Source organism: Planococcus citri, chromosome 2 (genome assembly GCF_950023065.1).
Source record: "Planococcus citri chromosome 2, ihPlaCitr1.1, whole genome shotgun sequence".
In the NCBI taxonomy this organism is placed as follows: Eukaryota; Metazoa; Arthropoda; class Insecta; order Hemiptera; family Pseudococcidae; genus Planococcus; species Planococcus citri.
In genome coordinates this window covers 35,735,970-35,753,920 of record NC_088678.1, presented here as the reverse complement: position 1 = coordinate 35,753,920, position 17,951 = coordinate 35,735,970, and the positions used below count along the sequence as shown (strand labels likewise).

Genomic DNA, 17,951 nt, shown 5'->3' with positions numbered 1-17,951 from the left:
GATGGTGTTCAGAAGCTGCAAATCTTTTTTTCAAAAAATGTGATTTGATTTTGAAAAGTTTTGAGATTTTGTTACTTAAATTTATTTTTTAATTTTTAAGCATGTAAGTATTGATTTTTTTTCGATTTTTTTCATGCTGAAAATCCTCGAAAAAACACTTTTGAAAGGACCAATTTTTCCCATCGTTTTCTTGCTTAAAAATTTTAATGTTAACAAGAGAAGTAGGGAAAGAATAAATTTAAGGCAAAAAGGAGGACAAAATTTTGAATAAAAAATTTTATTTGGCGTTTGTTCGAATGAGATGTGGAATTTGTGACGAAAAAAGAAGAAATTTCGCATGATTGATCGACATAAAATAGAACGCTTTTGAAAATAAATTGTTTTGAATCGAAGTGTCATAATTTTTAATTGCAAAATATCTGACGTGTTAAACGTGAATTATTGTTAACTGAAGTAGGTACCTACTACCTACCTGAGGATACTATTAGGTACGAAGAAAATTATAGTGAATTTAATGTTGACAAAGGAACACGTTGGGATCTAATTTGAAATACTTATTTTGTCGAAACCTGAAAAATCTAGGAAGATATGTTGCGAATTTTTCTTCTGCAATTTTTTCTAATATCGCTCGTTGTTCAGGTAACCACGTTTTCTCAATTATTAAAAGTACCTACCTTTTTTTTAGTTTGTTTGAATTTATCTACTTGAATTTTGAACTGACGCAAAGAACTAAGTTAAATTTATCGACAACCTCCCCTCCCCTCTTTCCTTGAATCAATTAACACTGATTTTGAGCCAACCGTAAGCCTCCAACATTTTTTTGGAATTTTTAGTGCACCAGTATGAATTAAAAAATATACCTACCTAATTTAGAATTTTTCTGTGGCATACACGTTGACGCAAAAAGCTGAAACTGAGTTCACAACAGCCTACTTATGGTTTTCCTCATTGATTGATAGCGATTTTGAATTGTTCTTGAACCTCCAGCGGATTTTTAATTTTCTTGTTTTAAATTCAGCGCCTAAAAATTCCATTCAGCATGACCTGTAATCTTTGTGATCCATTAGCCACAATTTATGGCATGTTTCAATGACGGGGAAATGAAAAAATATTTTGAAAGCTTCAGAAAGGCTCAATTTCGCTGTTAAAATTTGAGAGTTTAAAATTTAAAACAAATTAAAATTCGGATGATTGGGTCTAATTTTCTCCTTGGATCCTGTCATCATTAATTTATATATTAATTCCGTAGTGGTCGCTATGCGATGACAATAATTCAAACAACCAGCAGCAAGGAAACAACCAGCAACAAGGAGGGCAAAACAATCAACAAAACAATCAAAATAACGGTAAAAAGGATCCAAAATATACTTGCAATGGTTTTACTGATGTTAGTGTACAAAATTTTTGAAGTACCTATGTACCTATCTATACCTATCAAATTCCTCATTTAGTCGATTTGATCCTGTTAATATCTATATATTTTTTTCTTAATTTATTCAGATAAAGTGTCCATGGAAAAAATTCAAATTAGTTTTTCATAAACTGAGAACAGCAGTTACTCCTGGTCAATGGCATTTACCGTAAGTTATACAGTCTAAAGCACTTCAATTGAATTTTAAAAAACAAACAAGCAAAATTTGTTTAAAGATAGGTACCTAATTAATAATCATTACTTGCATCCAAACATAGGAAATTTCAATGGCATAATCCGTTTGGTGGCAGTAAAGATTCAAAAGACAGTAATCAGAATAATAATGGAAATTCGCAGAATCAGCAAAAGTCCTAATTTACCATGTATTACTTCGTTTTTTAAATTGGCAAAAATAAATCAATTTTGAAAGTATGATTTTCAGTTTTATTTTTATTTACCTCCTACCTATTTGACTCATGTGGGCAATAATGTAGGTATGAATACAATGAATAAGTATGCAGTGCCCCTGGATCGTATATCTTTAAGGTTATATTGTGAGTCAACTTATAATTAAATGATTTATTTTGAGCATAAAATAGAATGGTACTTTTTATAGTATATTCATTTATTTAATACATATATATTGTAATTATAACATTTTTTTCTACACAAGAAATTTATTTTTCGCTTTAACAATTCAGAAAATTAGAAAATCAAAAAAGTTCAAAACATGAATGGTTTGGCCATAAGTTGAGAGAACTACACAGTTTTGTGATCAACGAGCAGGTTGTTTGAAGCCTTGTATTAAATGAACCAATTCAAATGGAAAAAATTCATCATTCGTGATAAACAATAATTTGCTCAACTAAATGATGTAATGGAATATTTATCATTATGTACAGAATATTTTGAAAAGCAATTCATCAATCAGAATTTTTATTACACCGCTCGTAGAAAAATTTCATTAAAGTACAACAACATGGTTTCAGGTACCTACACGAGTAAATAACTTCAATTAATTCATTATATACGCAGTCAAGTACTTACCTCTCATCTGATAAAAGAATAGGCATTTTGTATCACACGCACAAAGATCATTTTTTGTGTACGCAGACACACTTACTATAAGTATAGGAACATATTTTTTGAAAATGAAACCAAATATGACGCGAGTAGTTCTGCTACAGTTTTTCCTGATATTCATCGTTGCTGAAGTAAGAAGAGTTGAACATATTTTACTCGTATTCGTAGTTTATAATTGATCCTTATTATATGGACACTGACACTACTTATGTTACAGTTATCTCAATGCGATTATGGTCAAGACAATCAACAATGGAATCAGGGTAATCCACAAGGAGATCAGAATACTCAAGGAAATCAGAATAATCAGCAAGGAACACAGAATGGTGATCACAAAGATCCGAAATATTACTGCGATGGCTTTGAAGTGAGCATGAAAATAAATTTTTCAAATCGAAAAATACTTATCTGATAAATCTATTTAATTAAGTACGTATTGTTTTTCTTCATAATTTTACTTAGCTGACATGTCCAATCAAGAAAATACGATTAGTTTTGCATACGATTAAGACAGCGGTGACACCGAGCGACCATTTCCAATTACCGTGAGTTATATTAGGCCTACCTGATATGTTTTTTATTTTTAGTCAAGTTGACTTAATGCTCAATCAGATATGATCATCCAAACCAGCTCTTCAGTCTGATCCAAACCAAGCAAAAATTTTCCCATGAAAAAAAATTTTTTTCAATTTTTTTTTTTTTAAATAAATATTTTGGTCAAAAAAAATTTACTTGAGGTATCCGTCTGGAAATTTGAACAAACGCAGATAAACTCGTTAAATAGTCAAGAATGAGTTACCTACTGAAGAAATTTTAAAATTCTGGAGGAATCGAAAATCATACCGGAGGCTCCAGATTTCACAATGACCAGAAATGGTCAAGGTCGTTTTGAGAGAGTTCGTATTATGTAGGTACATTAAAAAAATAAATAAATAATTCGTTATTTTTCTGTAAATCGACAGTGAATTCAAGCTGCATAATCCGTTCGAGAATAATTCAGGAGACAACAAAAACAATAACGACAACGGTAACAAAGACAATAACGGCAATAATAATAAACAAAATGGAGATTCACAAAATCAGCAGGGGTCTCCGGATTTTAACCCTCCCAAATTTGATCCTCCAGCATTTAATCCACCGTAAGTATAACTGTACCTAGTACCTACTACCTACCCAAACTAGGTAAATAAAAAGAAATATCTATGGTTCATCTTCAGTTCAAGTTGGAAATTGCAATTTTCTTGTTTTATGATGAGTAAAAAAAAAATAATAATTTGTTTCAACCAATATTCAGGGACTTCCATCTGCAAAACCCATTCGATGGCAATTCGGGAAACGGTAATAATCAACAGAATGGAAATTCATAACGTAATTAGAACGGAGCTTTGGACTGACTAATACCATGTTTATTTTACGAATAAAAATAAGCAAAACCAAAACGAGTTCAAAATTATTTCTTCGAATTTTTCAGCTAAGAATTCGTTTATTTATCACATTTCTAAATCGTAATATCTATACTTCCTTAATCAATAATAATAAAAAAAAAAATCAAAATCAATATAAAATTCAAAATAGTACTCATCATTATTCTAATAAAACACACACATCTACTTAAGTAGGGTACCTAAATTAAGATATCACGCAACATTGGTTATTTTTCTTGGTTTGTCTCAATCCAACTTGCGAACTGTTCACAACTTTATTATATTCGTCATTCAGTTGACCTAACGAGCTTTGTTCCTGCTCGTACGAAGCTTTATGCAACTCTTCGGCACAATTTTTACTGCATGCTTGATGAAGAAACACCGACCAATAATTACCTAGGTATCCGTAACGACTTGTGCTAACAAAGTAACCTGCGAAATACACACGTGTGAATTAGAATCTTTTGAACATAAAATGGTGATCATCTGCAGATCGCCTTGGCAAATATCTATACAGCTGGAATACCTACCAGCGTCTTCGAATTCGGCTGATGTGCAATTCTCACATATTGTGCATTCTGGGTAATACCTTGATACAACGTCTTGAACCATCGTAGGAAAATATTGAATAGAAAAATAATCAATTTTACTGGCTATGATTACTTTGGCAGCAAGATTCTGTAAACTGGTAACAACACGGGGTGTGGCAGCTGATTTTTCTTCTAGTGGTTGAATTTTTTCGATCCTGAAATTTGAGAATGATTTTCATCGTCATGTAATCCACTCAAAGGACGATAAAACCAATTTAGGTACATGTTAATTAAATAAGAATCGTATTCACCTCGTTGCTCTTTGTATTATGAACATCTTTCGGAACGAAGTCTTCGTACTTTGTCTTCGAAGGGTGAACAAGTGTTTCATTTTCAATAAAAAACCAGGCAACGCGACCATCTTATTATTATCTAGGAATAACGTATGCAGCTTGTAACAGAAAGTCAACGTATAAGGCAAAGAATTGGCTCGTAATTTGTTATTGGATAAATATAGTTCTTCTAGGTTTTTTAAACGACCAACGTCTGCAGGAAATGATCTCAGATGATTCCCCTTTAGGGAAAGTATTCTTAGATTCTTACACGAGAATATCTGCAAACAGAAACATAATTGCAGGGAATGTATTTGGTTATAACACCTACTGATAAAGAATAAGAGATCAGCAATGTACATACCTTTTTTGGTAATGGATTCTTTAGCTGAAGATTATCGAGGTAAATTTCGACGAAATTGTATTCGTGTATGTAACTTAATATGGGAGTTCTTTTATCAGGTCTAGTTGTTCGTTTTATGTAACCTTCGACTTTTTCTAACAGCTCTCGATTTTTTCTCAGATGCAAACAATTATTATGCCTAAACGATGGGCATATTCCATACAACTAAATAAGAAACACATTCAAATACAGCTCATTAGTTTCTTTTTGACAAAATAGGTACCTACGGATGAAATACAGTAAAACACATTACCTCAGGAAAGAATACCAGTTCTTCGTCATTATCATATCGTGAAAGATGCTGTTTTTCAGATAGATACTGCAATACATACTCGATCTTTTCCTTCTCATCGTATTCATCTTCGCGGATATTCTGCACGTCTGGACTATCTTCTCGTATAATTCTCACAATTCTCCAATGTTCTGGAGTGTTGACGGACATAATTTTTTTATCGTAAATTAAAATTTTCACTTCAAAACTGAAAAATCACCATTAAATGAATCACCGTGTTCACATTATTACGTTATTTCGTATCAGTATTCTCTCGTGGAATAGATAACGAGAGACGATTTTGAAGTATAAACATAAGCAGGTCGTTTCATGATTTTTGTTATCTGATATAGGTAATTCTCGCTATTACGAACATTACGTAGTATATGGGATTTTATTTATTGCTATAATACGTCATACTAATTCAAACTGACCAATAAACTGAATAAAAAACATTAATTGTCGTAGTGTAAACCTAAATAGGGATTGCTTACATTATGGCACAACATTTTATACAGGGAAATTTCTTTTTCGTTTTTACAGGATTTTCTTTTTCATTTGCATCAACCGATTGTACCAAGTTCAATTTGGAACAGTAACTTCTAATCATTACATTTGAAAAACGATTCATGAAAGCTAATCGATCATTATTCTTCGGCTCGGGTATTTTTTCGGCGCAAGATATACTGCACGTTTTGTTGGTGAAAATTGATAGGTAATCGCCCAAGTAACCGTACAAATAGGTATGAACATAATATCCTGAAAAAAATAATCGCATAAAATGTATTTTCCAGGTGTTTATACAAAGGTTAAAGTAGGAGTGAAACTGCCTTCTACTCAGATTTTGATTTTTGCGCTATTTCAGATTTCTCGTTGCACTCAGGGAGGCCATACTTACTAAAAAAAGATTTTCAGGTACCTATTTTACGCTGCTCGCGACTGTTTTAAGCCGATTGATTTGGAAGTTGGAGTGAGGGTGAGGTGAAGGTACTTAGGATAATGACTCTGAAGTCTTTTGAATTTTTTGGCCCCCAGCAACGACCCTAAAATTCAATTTGAAAACTTCGATTCAATGTGAAGGAAAGTTCAAAAGTTGGGATAAAGCCCACATTTTTTTTTTTACATTTTTCAAGGTATTTTCTATCACTGGTAATTTTTCCAGTCAAAAAACCAAGTGCGAGAAAAATTTTTTTGACCAAAATTGACCACTTTTGAGTGGAAAACGTGGCTAGGAGCAGCTGCTACCGATCTAAAAATGTTGAAAAAATTATAAGTGGTAGAAAATACACCAAGAAATGTGAAAAAAATACTTTTTACAGATTTTTAACCTTTTTTTTTTTTTTTTTGAGATTTTGAACTCTCCTTCACATTGATGTGACGTTTTCAAAGTGGATTTTAGGGTGTTGTAGGGGTCAAAAGAATTTGAAAAAAATCAACATCATTACCCTCAAGTATCTTCACCTTTTGAAAATCTCGTTTTGGGAACCCTCTCGGAGTACGGATGGAAACCCGCTTATGGGCACAAAAAGCACCCTTCGGTAGTACGAGTACCTAGTAAACGATAAATAGCACAAAAACCGAAATCCGAGTCAAAGGCAGTTTCCCTGCTCTTAATTATTAGTACTATAGCTTTAAGAAAATTAAGTACGAGGACGTGATCATCAGGATACCCACCAGAATCTTGGAATTTCGTCGTATTACACATATCACAGGTTGGACAATCCCAATAGTATCGCAAGATGATGTCTCGTCGAGATTTTTTGAGTAAAAATGGATTCACTTTATCTGCGAGTATTACATGAGATGCTAACTTCTGCAAAGTGCTGATTCGACCAGAACGAGATTTTGATTCTAATTCATCCACTGGTTGTATTTTTTCAATTCTGAAAAAATCAAACGTTCAAAATGTTAGTGAAGTCATTTCAGGTACCTAGATATAAATAATTTTTGAAATTCAAAACGATTCATTAAATTACCTGCAACGTTATAACTTTTTATTATATAGCCAAAAAAATTAAAATGTTCACGTTTTTGATTGAACACAAACCCACCTGTTTAAGTTTTTAATAACATTCATTGTTATTCGCGAAGTTACATCGATACCATCTCGTTTCAATATCCACAAATATTTCATTTTTAATAAAAATCCAGGCAATCTTAGAATTCGATTATTATCCAGGTACAGAGTTCGTAATTTTTCGCAGAAACTCAATGTATTCGGAATAGAATCATCCGTTAAATTATTATTCGATAAGTACAAAGTTTCCAAGTTTTTTAAACCACCGACACTAGCAGAAAGCCTTTCCAGGTTATTACCCTTCAGTGAGAGCAATTTTAAATTCTTGCATAAGAAAATCTAAACGAAGGAAATATTTCAGTAAGGCATAATTCACAAAACATAATATAAATAAAAGGGAGATACCTACTTCCTCAGGTACTTTATCTTCTAAATGGAGATTATCCAAGTAGATTTCGACGAAATTATATTCATAGGCAAAATTCAAAATTGGATGCCTCTTATTCGGCCCAGTAACGCGTTTGATGTAGTCTTTGATTTTTTTAACTACATCAGGATTTTCTCCGGATAAACAATTGCATTCGGATGGATGACGATCACACATTCCATGCAACTAATAATAAAATCAAGTAAAAAAATTTAAAAAATAATTACATAAAGCATACGTATATACTCAATACTGATCGGACTGCTGTATAGCAAAAGTTACGTACTTGGGGGTAGAAAATCAATTCCTCTTCGCTATCGTACCCGATCAGATCTTCTTTGGAAGATAGATATTTGAGTACAGATTCCGTATTATACTCTTGGTGTGAATTTTCAGGCCGTTTCAAGTCGAAACAACTAATTTGATACATTTCAACATCACTTAATTCATCGTTCATTTTGTCACTACTGAATTTCAATGGTTCACGAATTTCACGAAGCATGTTCCAATACTCTCAGTCCTCGGCATTATAGTTTGACGAGTGAACTTTTAAATGAATAAAAAAAACGTAGGCTGCCAATTACAGTAGTATCACAACAACTACGTATTTCACACGATTTTCCCCCAGAAAAACCACCCACAAAAGTTCCAGTAATAAACTATGATTAATAACCGTTAACGATATAGGAATTTACTTTTATTCCGGTTGGTACGTAGTATTCATCCGCATTGCGGCGCGGTGTCCGACTTAGTCATACTAGATTCAAACTAGTCATAAACTGTACACTTCGTGCTAATGACACCGTCATTTCAGAATGAGAATGATACGGTGAACCGGGAAAAATCAACGATTGACGACAGTACGTGAAAAATTACCGGAATGACCTAATAATACATGAGAAAAGATGAAAATACAAACGCACACGAGACCCAAATAATTCAATGTATAGAAGATGAACTAGAACATAGAGCAGAAAAATTTATTACACAAAAAAAATCATCTTACATGCACACGTCATTGTAATATTCTATTTTCAACTACTCAGTTCAACGAAATAATTCAAAGAATCAAGGATACTTAATTTTTAGATAAATGCTGAAAATCTATGTTGCAATAAAGTAAGACAAAATTATTGTATAGATACATACAACCAGTCAGTGTAGATGAATTATCTACGCTATTTTCACTGAAATTCTCTGTACAAAAGTCTCAACATCGATCCCATGATGAAAAGTTTTCATTTACAGCTTACATTAAACACGGAAATAAAACAAAAACAAAACGAGTCTTTCCAGCTTAGTACTAACTGCACACCAAACCTGAGAAAAAAAAAACATAATTTAATTAATTTACAAGTACGTGAAAGTGAATAATATGTAGAAATTTGAAGTGCCCTCTTACCCAAAAAATCATCCATCAACGTGCCTATAGCGAACTGTAAAACGAATATAAATATAAATATCAGCATCAAAATTCTGCTCGTAAAATAGTTCATCATTACTTACAATTCCTGAAGCGTCTACTCTAGTACCGACAATTTTCAACCGAATTTCATCTTCTGAATGGATCACTATATCCTGCAAACAAAAATTCAACTATTTAGTAACCTTTGAACAATAAAGAATTCAATCGAAGGGTACACAATACGTACTTCGTTCTTCGACTTATAACACGGAGGATTGGTAGTAGGACAGAATTGCATATCGGCTGGAATGGACTGAAAAAAACATCGTCAACGTGTAACCATTAAATCAGAAATAGATGGAAGAGAATCAGAATACCTATAACTTACATGGTGTGATATGAAACAAGAGAGTGGACCGATATCAGCAAATATTCCAACCTGTAAAATTTGACAATAAATAGTCTATTCATAGGTTTAAATTCAAAAATATCTTCACTTCGAGAGATTTACCTTGTTAACTTGTGTCACAACAGCATCTAAAACTTCTCCTTTGAAAGGTCGAAATACAATAGCTTTATATTTAACGGGGTACACTACGAAGCCCTGACCAGGTAGAACAATACCAGAACCGATACTATCAATCGTGGTGACAGCAATAACGAATCCATACCTAAAATACATGATGTGATTAGATTTTAACAAGAATCAAGTTTGTAGATGGGCATAAAATATCCTTACTTTCCGGTACAGGTGCCTTCTACTTCGGTATATAGTTTTTGTTTTACTGTTTCGTATAGCTGAGGTCCAAAATAACGTGGATGTAACAGAATTTCGTGTTCCAAAGCGATCTGATAAAACAAGCAAATCGGTGAGTTATGAAATTGAAATGGATACCTGACCATTTTTGTAATAGAAACTAACAGGTGATTGAAAATTTCAACTTACGTGGTAAAACATTTTGAACGTGAGAAGCTAATCCAACACTCAATAATCAGCAAATAATTCAATAATCATAATAATTCATATTCGCATACCGGAAAATCAAAATTTTGAAGAGGCCGAGTTTTTTAAAAAATTGAAAAAAATCCAAACCACAACACAAAAGACCATTGCGAAAAAGGTCGTTTCTTTAGAATTTCGCTCATGACGTCATGTCAATCTGTGATATCAAACCAATCAGAATTCAGAACTAACCAAACCACTTGATCGGATTGGATGAATTGATAAATGGACACCCGGCATTGAAATCTGCACCCTCCTCCCTCCGAGCGCACTCCGTCCTCTGTCGCCGTCTTCCTTCAGTTCATCACATGATGAAAAAAATCCAATGGATGGATCATCATGCTGATTGTTGACAAAACACTATCAACTTTCGCCAGAATTATTTCGTTTTTCTATATTTTCTTACAACAATGTAGTATTTTTCATTTGCTTTTTTGTTTAAACCGAAAGTTGAATGCTGAAGGTATGAATCGGATCACTCGGAAACGTGAAGGCGAAGCCGCCTTCCCTGCTCTGACGCTATTAACCTCAGATAATTATGTGGAAGACATGCCGAAAATGAGCATTATCAATTCCAACGAAGTTAGTATTTTTCAATTATCCTAATTAGATTCCTTAGCTTAAACCTTAACCTAGTATATTTGTTTCGCATGGAATTTCATTCTATATGACTCGTGTACCTATTTATCTTGTATTTTGCGATAGTTCGTATCAAAATTATTGATAATTTCTCTAATTTGACTTCGTTGATGTTTTTTCATCAGTTCACCATAGGACGAGCTTTAGATAATCATTTCGTTATAATGAGAAAATGTATTTCGAGGAGGCATTGCTCTATTCATTTTGATGAAGAAACCAATAAATGGAACATCCTCTCACATGTTCGAGTAAGCATTATTCTTTATTCATGGGTACTCTTTTTAATATGTTCTCATCACGTATTTCTTTTCTCATAACAGACGCGTAAAGCAGTCACCGTCCAAGGTACCGATATGCAGCTTGGAGAATCTGTAACATTAGAATGTGGCCACCAAATCCATGTCACGCCATTTTTTTTATTCAATTTTATATGCGGCCAATGTGAGCAGTGTTCTAAGAACAAGAAGATGCGACTGTCTACCGACTTGCAAAAGTATGTTAGAACGTATTCAATAATTCGTGTTATTATATTTTTTCAATTGAATACTAAACTCTGCAATATCATCTTAGGGAAGCAAAAGAAGCAGATTCCACCGACGACCCGTACGCTGATCCTGTGCCATCTTGCAGCAAGAAACTGGTATGTTCTAAAATTATGTTACATGTGCGTTTCAAATAAATGCTAAATGCTTAGTTGAGATAGTGAAAATTTATTGATCAATTTTGATGTGTATTTCAGGATACCATTAATCATGATGAAGAAATTCGAAAAAGTAAAGAAGTAAGTGTTGCTGTGAAATGTGTAATTTTGTGATTAATGATTATCAGTCGAAAAATGATTATTAAAACTTTTGTCATTTTATTATAGACGATAGCGTGGCAAGAGTCACGAATAAAAGAGCTAGAGATGAAATTGAAGGAGAACGAGAAACGAGAGATAGCTTTTCAGACGTTACAAGAAGTTAGTATCTTCGTGTTAATTTTCAATTTGTTTATTCCATTTTTATTCATTCGTTTCTCTCGATTTCCAGGAAACAGCTTTACTCGAAGTAGAGTACAAAACTGTACTTGAAAGAGATAAAAATCGCGAAGAAGACTCCCGCGTAAGTAAATGAATTGAAAAATATTACGATATTACAATTTACGAGTCGAATATTATTTATACGTATTTTCGTATTGACAGATTAAGGATGAGCTGCAGGCAAAAATAACTGCCCTGGAGGAAGAACTTCAAAGCCTCAAAGATGATAACGCTAATCTCATCAACGACATATGTGCGACGGTGGATGATCTTGCCAAGATGACTGATGTAAGATTTAATCATTTTGTTATGATTTAACTTGTAATCAAACTGAATTTTAATTTTAATTTTAATTTACAGAAATGCAATAACTTGGAAGAACAATTGAAGCAAAAAACTGCGATCTCGCTCAGCAGTCCATCTACAAGTAGTACAAGTACGTGATAAATTTTATGCAAATCCATTAAATACCCCACTTATGCGCCAAGTCTTTTTTTTTTTTTGGTGGAAGAGTGAAATGAAACCATGTTTTAATTAAAAATAATCGTACATTGATTAAATTATTTGAATTTTCTTTACTTCACAGCTTTCACTCCAAATGTGGTCACAATTCCTACGAAGTGCAATGAATTGCTACCTACGCAACCTTTTGAAATCCTTAAAAATTTATTCAAGGCTGCGCCGACAAATAGCCATGATGGCATTGTTCTGCGAAGGTTGGCTGTAGATCATGGCGCCATTCCATTAATTTTGGAATGTTTAGCGATGTTTACTCATAATTCCGAAACTAACTCTACAACAACGACTTCTGTAAACCAAAATACGGTAAATCACGGTTCATAATTTTCGTTCAGTGCTGAGTTATAAATAATTATGACGATTCGACTTATTTTTTTTTTTTAGAATTATACTGCTGTAAGTTCTTCAAGCTCCTCGAGAAAATCTAAGAAATCCATATCTAGATCATCGAGACAGTATTGGGCTAAAGGAACTGGCTATGCTAGCGGTACAACAACGACTTCGTGGGATTTTACCCAAACCCTAAATAAACAGCGTCTCGAAGAAGAACGTATCTCATTACTGTTACAGGTTTGCTATTTTAACAATCATCTGCAAATTTGCCTACATTTCAACGTTGCGAAGGGCTAATTTTGTATGTTTTGTCTTTGTAGATTTTAGCCTACTTCGTTAATTCTGATCCCAAAATACTAGAACGGCCATCCGATATTCTAGAAGAAGTAGATAATTTAAACGAAGACTCTACATCGGCTGATCAACCTTTATTACCGATTGTTTTCGTAGAATTAATCGAACAGTCATGTTTGTTACCAGTGCTAGCGTCGTATCTGCGCAATGATTCGGGTACGTGTACGATGATCATTTAACTATGTACTGGAAAAATTATGATTTATGACGCGTGTATGATGCTAAAAGAATCACTTGCTTGTTGGTATATAGTTCTCGATATGGCTCAGCACATTCCGCTTTATCGAGCAATTCTCGTACTGCTGAGAGTGATGTCATTTAGTTCCCAAATGGTGCAGTTCTTGTTGCCTGATGCGGAGAAGTCTATTTCCATTGTGGATTTGTTACGCGGCATTGAAAGTTGCGTTGATACGTATTCAGCTACATTACAGTGAGTAATTCGAATTTATAATTTGAAAAATCTGTCCTGGTGTTTCATTTTATTGCGTTGCAGATTAAACGATATTCTTTTTTTTTTTACAGGAAAAAAGGAATTAATTTATCCTGTTCAGAAGATCAAGATTTGAAGGATTTTGTTTCGGATGTTCGAACGACTACTAGAATAGTAGAGGTAAGAAAAATAAAATGACTAATTGAATTTCATCTAAGCCGAGTTCATTGGGAAATTTTCTATTTAAAAATCATTCTTCTAATATTTATATTGATGTTTGTTTTTTTATCTTTCTGTTACAGATTATGACGGTGAAAGTAATTTCAATTATCAATCCCCAATGTGGGGCTCCGTCGGCGTCGCCGTCCCCTCACAAACCGGTCTCAATAGAAGAAATTTATCTACGAATTATGAAAAAATTGCAATTCGGTTCGTGTTAAGTTGCATATGCTTAGAATTCAGCTTCTTTGAAAGCGTCAGTTTTGATTTTTTCAATTCTTATAACTTGACATATTTTTCTTCATGTTATGTATAGGAACATATGATATGATTTCCGCGAATCCGGAATTCGATGGGTATGATTTCAATGTTTCTTACCACTATGAGAGAAATGCTCGGTTGGATGGGGACAAAAATCGTCCGGCGAGAACTAAGAGACTAGCCCAGGAAACGTCCACCATCTCTACTTCGTTACCGCTTTCTTACAGTTCCACTGTTTTCGTGCGTTGTGATACTGATAGACTGGATGTGATGAAAGTAAGTTTTCCTATTTTCTTGTCTTCTCCTTTTCTTTCAATACTTACTAAAATGTGATTTTTCTTTCTCAGGTTCTGATTATAGGCCCCGCAGAAACGCCTTACGCCAACGGATGCTTCGAATTCGACGTGTATTTCCCACCAAGTTATCCCAATGTGCCTATGTTGATTAATTTACGAACGACGGGCAGAGGTTCGGTGAGATTCAACCCGAATCTTTATAACGATGGTAAAGTTTGTCTCAGTGTCTTGAACACTTGGACAGGCAGACCAGAAGAAAAGTGGAATTCCCAAACATCTAGTTTTTTGCAAGTAAGGCAAATTGCAGGTTTACTGGAAAAGATGAGTGGTTGATGGTAATTTTTAGATGTTTCACTAATGGTGTTTTTCTTTTTTTCTCTCAGGTTTTAGTATCAATACAATCACTCATTCTTGTCCCCGATCCGTATTTCAACGAGCCAGGTTTTGAAAGAACGAGAGGTACATCCCTTGGGGATCAAAGTTCGAAGATGTATAATAACAACATCATGGCATCTACTCTTCAGTGGGCCATGATCGAGCAAATAAGGAATCCGTCTCAATGCTTCAAAGAAGTAAGTGATGATAAGTCTGAATAAATCATTCTCATGGAAAGAATAGGTGATATTGATGCTTTGTTCATTTTTAATTTGCAGATTATCCATGCGCATTTTTGGCTGAAAAGAACCGAGGTTATCAGCCAGGTAACCGATTGGATCAAGCAAGCTCCTGAAATCAGTTCTATGAAGGTAAGTCTTCAATTGTTTTTTTGTTTTTTTCATTTGAACTGTTAATCTGTCCTGCTTTCGAAGTAATTGTAAAAAAAATACTTTTGAATCCTAGATTTTTGTGAAATTGTATAGAGATAGGGGTAATTGTAACGAGCTGCTAATAAAAAGAATAACACTCAACTGCTCAAAAATGCCCTCATTTTTAAAATTCTCTCAGATTTACTTTATTGACTTGAACCCGAAATTTAAAAAATTCCAACTTTAATTCATTGATAAACAAGTAAATTAATTTTTAAAAAAATAAAATTTGTTGAATGAATATTTTTAAAAATCTGAAATTTTCTAGTCAGCTGATTAGAGTAATAGTGTTATATTTTTTTCATTTTTCAATCTTATTCAGCACCTTGTTTCACAATGTTATGTATTTTTTTTTTAAATGAAGATATTCTTACATTTGTTATCAAATTGACGATTTATTCCCTTCATTTTTTCTGTTCCCAGTCCAATCTTGAAATTTTAAGGGGACTGATTGAAGATTTAAAAAAGCCTCCCGGAGTTGGCGATAATGAAAGAGGCGAATTCGAAGCTTCGCCTGAGCCAGAACCGATCCCGAGTACCAGCGCTGCTGCATCTGGCTCTAGGTCCTCGACTACTTCCTGGTATAAAATGATACAATCGACGACTTCGGGCATTTTTTCGAGCTCTAAATAATGTGAGAACAAGGATTTTTTATTGGTTCTTCTATCATTTCCAAATGACAACGTTCTTTTCATTTTGGTTTCTTCAATTTGCAGCTTCCATCGATCGTTGTTTCGGTTCTTTGCTGAAAGAAGACTTATTTATTCTGCTTCCTATTCTTGTGTTCCTTTTTTTATGTGCACCTAAATATGGTCAAAGTCCAAAGTCCTTCGCTCATGTAAATTTACGAACATCGAGTTACAATTTCCAACAATGTGTGGTGTGCTGGAGGCGACTCTAATGACATCAAACAATTTTTTTCATGAAAAAAAAAAGTTTACAAATTATGACTCATATGGAAAGTTAATTCTTTTTGTTTCAAATTAAGGGAATGTTTTTTTCTATCTTGATATTTATTTTCATTTTGTAGCGTTCGTTGTTTCGCTTTCGTTCTATAAAATAATTTTTGTTCTCTTTTCCTTGCGTTGTCAATAATGTTATCTCGGTGCTCGTATTCAGTTTCAAAGTTTCATACCTATTTTCATGTCGTTTCGTTATTTGTATTCGTTACATGTTTCTCTTTTCGTCCTATTCCTGTTCGATTATGGATAATACACGAAGAATGAGGGCCACTGGAGCCTGAACATTAATTGTACCTACACGTAATTTTCAATCGTGACATTTTTTTTTTGTAGTTTTGATGTGTTTTTTATCGTTGTTATATCAGTACAAATGTATTTATATTTTATTTTCTCATGTAATATTGTTTCGTATTTAATCCGTTATAGAATTATTTGCGATCTTTTCTAATTATGTTAAATCATGATTGATTACCTACTTGTTTTAGTTGGTTAAGCGTTCCTATTGCAAGTCGGATAACTCTTGATTAAAGTGTGTTTAATTGTTGTTAACACGTTGTCAGCATTGTATTGCTGCGAGATGAAATCTTCATCTGAAAGAATTGAATTTTCCTAATTTTTCTCGTTTATAGTCATTATAATTACGAAGTTTCTTGAGAGCTTGTTTGCTCTTATTAGATTACTATTCACGTTTGGATCTCAACTTGGTCAATTTTTTCTGGCAATATTCCTACGTAAATCGAGTAATATTTCAAACTTGATGGTAATCACCTATCAAACACATGTTTTCAGAGTTCATTACTTCGGTACAGTTTACTTGTTTAGATCATTATAATTGTACTTATATATTTTTTTCTAATGTGAGTTGGCATTGTTTTTCGTGACATTTATTTGATAAAGATATTTGGCCCGTATTTCGAATTCGAGTATTATATGCGAATCTGTATTGAATGGTCTTATGAAATTGCACTGACATCGATTTCATTTTTTTGAAAATTTTTCTAAAAAGCAAGACAATAAATCAGATGGAATGTAATATATTTTTTATATCGTTTATGAATATCTTTAATACCTATTAATTTTTACATTTTACTCAACTGATTCATCATTTTGACGAATCAATCGATGTCCTTGAAGAAAAATCGTATGCGTTTTGAATGCGATTGTTTTCAAATTTTAAATATGAAAGAAATTTTTTCATCTAAAAATACTAATGGATTGAGTTTTTTTTAGTTCTCAAACCTGGTAAAACCCTTTGAAGTATGCCAGATCTTAAGTAGTTAACTTCACATTTTCATCTCTCTTTCTTTTCTGTGGAAGACGAGGGTAAATTTTTCAAATTTTAGCATCTGGAAAACTTCTGCGTTGGCAGATGAAAAATTTCAATTACTTAGACTTACTCAAATTCTTATCTACCTCCCTATTAAGTTTTCTTAAAAATTGTTGATATTGTTTTAATAATTGTAAACTTACTCGTATTTTATAATGGAAGCAGTTCATTTTACCGACGTGTTTTTTTTTTTTTTTATTTATTCTGATTATTGTTGTACTTATTTAGTTATCCCAACATGTGTATGCACACCTTTAAACCATGGTACATTTGTAGGCGATGTTTTCAAGTGTCATGTGTTCATTTTTTAATTAAATTGCGATTTAAGTGAATTTTTAAAGTGTTTTTATAATAAACACGATCTTTGTAGTATTGTTTGTCTTTTTGTTCGATGTTTATTTCAAGTGTGAATCAAAACATTGTGGAATGATGTCTGTATCTAAAAAGAGGCTTATAATTTTAACTGCAATCGGATGAT

The 17,951-nt window shown here is 33.1% G+C and overlaps 6 protein-coding genes across 6 annotated transcripts; 3 read left to right on the top strand and 3 right to left on the bottom strand.

Moving 5' to 3' along the window:
- Nucleotides 1–64: 64 nt before the first annotated feature.
- On the top strand, nucleotides 65–1,932 carry LOC135835570 (probable serine/threonine-protein kinase DDB_G0290621). The gene is made up of 4 exons (XM_065349898.1): nucleotides 65–639; nucleotides 1,250–1,387; nucleotides 1,501–1,580; nucleotides 1,690–1,932. Exons 1-4 carry the CDS (start codon nucleotides 589–591, stop codon nucleotides 1,784–1,786), a joined length of 366 nt encoding a protein of 121 aa, XP_065205970.1. The 5' UTR covers nucleotides 65–588; the 3' UTR covers nucleotides 1,787–1,932.
- Nucleotides 1,933–2,386: 454 nt separating this feature from the next.
- LOC135835568 (probable WRKY transcription factor protein 1) lies at nucleotides 2,387–3,933 on the top strand. Its single transcript, XM_065349896.1, has 5 exons — nucleotides 2,387–2,625; nucleotides 2,712–2,861; nucleotides 2,957–3,039; nucleotides 3,457–3,633; nucleotides 3,789–3,933. Exons 1-5 carry the CDS (start codon nucleotides 2,563–2,565, stop codon nucleotides 3,859–3,861), a joined length of 546 nt encoding a protein of 181 aa, XP_065205968.1. The 5' UTR covers nucleotides 2,387–2,562; the 3' UTR covers nucleotides 3,862–3,933.
- On the bottom strand, nucleotides 3,933–5,781 carry LOC135835566 (leucine-rich repeat-containing protein 58-like). Its single transcript, XM_065349895.1, has 5 exons — nucleotides 5,437–5,781; nucleotides 5,145–5,348; nucleotides 4,760–5,061; nucleotides 4,449–4,663; nucleotides 3,933–4,350 (listed from the first exon to the last, which is right to left on the bottom strand). The coding sequence occupies exons 1-5, from the start codon at nucleotides 5,623–5,625 to the stop codon at nucleotides 4,124–4,126; spliced, it is 1,137 nt and encodes a 378-aa protein (XP_065205967.1). The 5' UTR covers nucleotides 5,626–5,781; the 3' UTR covers nucleotides 3,933–4,123.
- A 53-nt stretch (nucleotides 5,782–5,834) lies between these two features.
- On the bottom strand, nucleotides 5,835–8,739 carry LOC135835565 (uncharacterized). Its single transcript, XM_065349894.1, has 5 exons — nucleotides 8,185–8,739; nucleotides 7,881–8,084; nucleotides 7,506–7,810; nucleotides 7,129–7,337; nucleotides 5,835–6,213 (listed from the first exon to the last, which is right to left on the bottom strand). The coding sequence occupies exons 1-5, from the start codon at nucleotides 8,398–8,400 to the stop codon at nucleotides 5,945–5,947; spliced, it is 1,203 nt and encodes a 400-aa protein (XP_065205966.1). The 5' UTR covers nucleotides 8,401–8,739; the 3' UTR covers nucleotides 5,835–5,944.
- Nucleotides 8,740–8,864: 125 nt separating this feature from the next.
- Nucleotides 8,865–10,409, bottom strand: Rpb7 (DNA-directed RNA polymerase II subunit Rpb7). Its single transcript, XM_065349897.1, has 8 exons — nucleotides 10,250–10,409; nucleotides 10,043–10,152; nucleotides 9,815–9,974; nucleotides 9,692–9,742; nucleotides 9,551–9,616; nucleotides 9,405–9,476; nucleotides 9,301–9,334; nucleotides 8,865–9,218 (listed from the first exon to the last, which is right to left on the bottom strand). Exons 1-8 carry the CDS (start codon nucleotides 10,259–10,261, stop codon nucleotides 9,202–9,204), a joined length of 522 nt encoding a protein of 173 aa, XP_065205969.1. The 5' UTR covers nucleotides 10,262–10,409; the 3' UTR covers nucleotides 8,865–9,201.
- A 181-nt stretch (nucleotides 10,410–10,590) lies between these two features.
- On the top strand, nucleotides 10,591–17,845 carry LOC135835564 (baculoviral IAP repeat-containing protein 6-like). Its single transcript, XM_065349893.1, has 21 exons — nucleotides 10,591–10,888; nucleotides 11,071–11,193; nucleotides 11,266–11,438; nucleotides 11,516–11,585; nucleotides 11,685–11,726; nucleotides 11,814–11,906; nucleotides 11,977–12,048; nucleotides 12,129–12,254; nucleotides 12,327–12,402; nucleotides 12,553–12,791; nucleotides 12,870–13,055; nucleotides 13,139–13,328; nucleotides 13,425–13,602; nucleotides 13,695–13,782; nucleotides 13,905–14,031; nucleotides 14,138–14,358; nucleotides 14,430–14,669; nucleotides 14,762–14,950; nucleotides 15,032–15,124; nucleotides 15,608–15,818; nucleotides 15,901–17,845. The coding sequence occupies exons 1-20, from the start codon at nucleotides 10,646–10,648 to the stop codon at nucleotides 15,815–15,817; spliced, it is 2,979 nt and encodes a 992-aa protein (XP_065205965.1). The 5' UTR covers nucleotides 10,591–10,645; the 3' UTR covers nucleotide 15,818; nucleotides 15,901–17,845.
- Nucleotides 17,846–17,951: the final 106 nt, after the last annotated feature.

Bases quoted from the DNA above. Each gene is read 5' to 3' on its own strand.
- LOC135835570 (XM_065349898.1), top strand. From the start codon at position 589: ATGTTGCGAATTTTTCTTCTGCAATTTTTTCTAATATCGCTCGTTGTT. The intron at 640-1,249 runs GTAACCACGTTT...TTAATTCCGTAG, and splicing joins TAATATCGCTCGTTGTTCAG to TGGTCGCTATGCGATGACAA. The intron at 1,388-1,500 runs GTTAGTGTACAA...TAATTTATTCAG, and splicing joins CTTGCAATGGTTTTACTGAT to ATAAAGTGTCCATGGAAAAA.
- LOC135835566 (XM_065349895.1), bottom strand. From the start codon at position 5,625: ATGTCCGTCAACACTCCAGAACATTGGAGAATTGTGAGAATTATACGA. The intron at 5,349-5,436 runs GTAATGTGTTTT...TTTCTTATTTAG, and splicing joins AACTGGTATTCTTTCCTGAG to TTGTATGGAATATGCCCATC. The intron at 4,351-4,448 runs GTAGGTATTCCA...TGTATTTCGCAG, and splicing joins AGCCGAATTCGAAGACGCTG to GTTACTTTGTTAGCACAAGT.
- LOC135835565 (XM_065349894.1), bottom strand. From the start codon at position 8,400: ATGCTTCGTGAAATTCGTGAACCATTGAAATTCAGTAGTGACAAAATG. The intron at 8,085-8,184 runs GTACGTAACTTT...TTTTATTATTAG, and splicing joins AATTGATTTTCTACCCCCAA to TTGCATGGAATGTGTGATCG. The intron at 6,214-7,128 runs GTGGGTATCCTG...TATTTTTTTCAG, and splicing joins GACGAAATTCCAAGATTCTG to GATATTATGTTCATACCTAT.
- LOC135835564 (XM_065349893.1), top strand. From the start codon at position 10,646: ATGCTGATTGTTGACAAAACACTATCAACTTTCGCCAGAATTATTTCG. The intron at 12,403-12,552 runs GTACGTGATAAA...TTTACTTCACAG, and splicing joins TCCATCTACAAGTAGTACAA to CTTTCACTCCAAATGTGGTC. The intron at 14,359-14,429 runs GTAAGTTTTCCT...TTTCTTTCTCAG, and splicing joins ATAGACTGGATGTGATGAAA to GTTCTGATTATAGGCCCCGC.
- LOC135835568 (XM_065349896.1), top strand. From the start codon at position 2,563: ATGAAACCAAATATGACGCGAGTAGTTCTGCTACAGTTTTTCCTGATA. The intron at 3,040-3,456 runs GTGAGTTATATT...GTAAATCGACAG, and splicing joins AGCGACCATTTCCAATTACC to TGAATTCAAGCTGCATAATC. The intron at 3,634-3,788 runs GTAAGTATAACT...ACCAATATTCAG, and splicing joins CCTCCAGCATTTAATCCACC to GGACTTCCATCTGCAAAACC.
- Rpb7 (XM_065349897.1), bottom strand. The intron at 9,477-9,550 runs GTACGTATTGTG...TTTTGTTTGCAG, and splicing joins GTTATAAGTCGAAGAACGAA to GATATAGTGATCCATTCAGA. The intron at 9,335-9,404 runs GTAAGTAATGAT...TTCGTTTTACAG, and splicing joins GAGTAGACGCTTCAGGAATT to TTCGCTATAGGCACGTTGAT.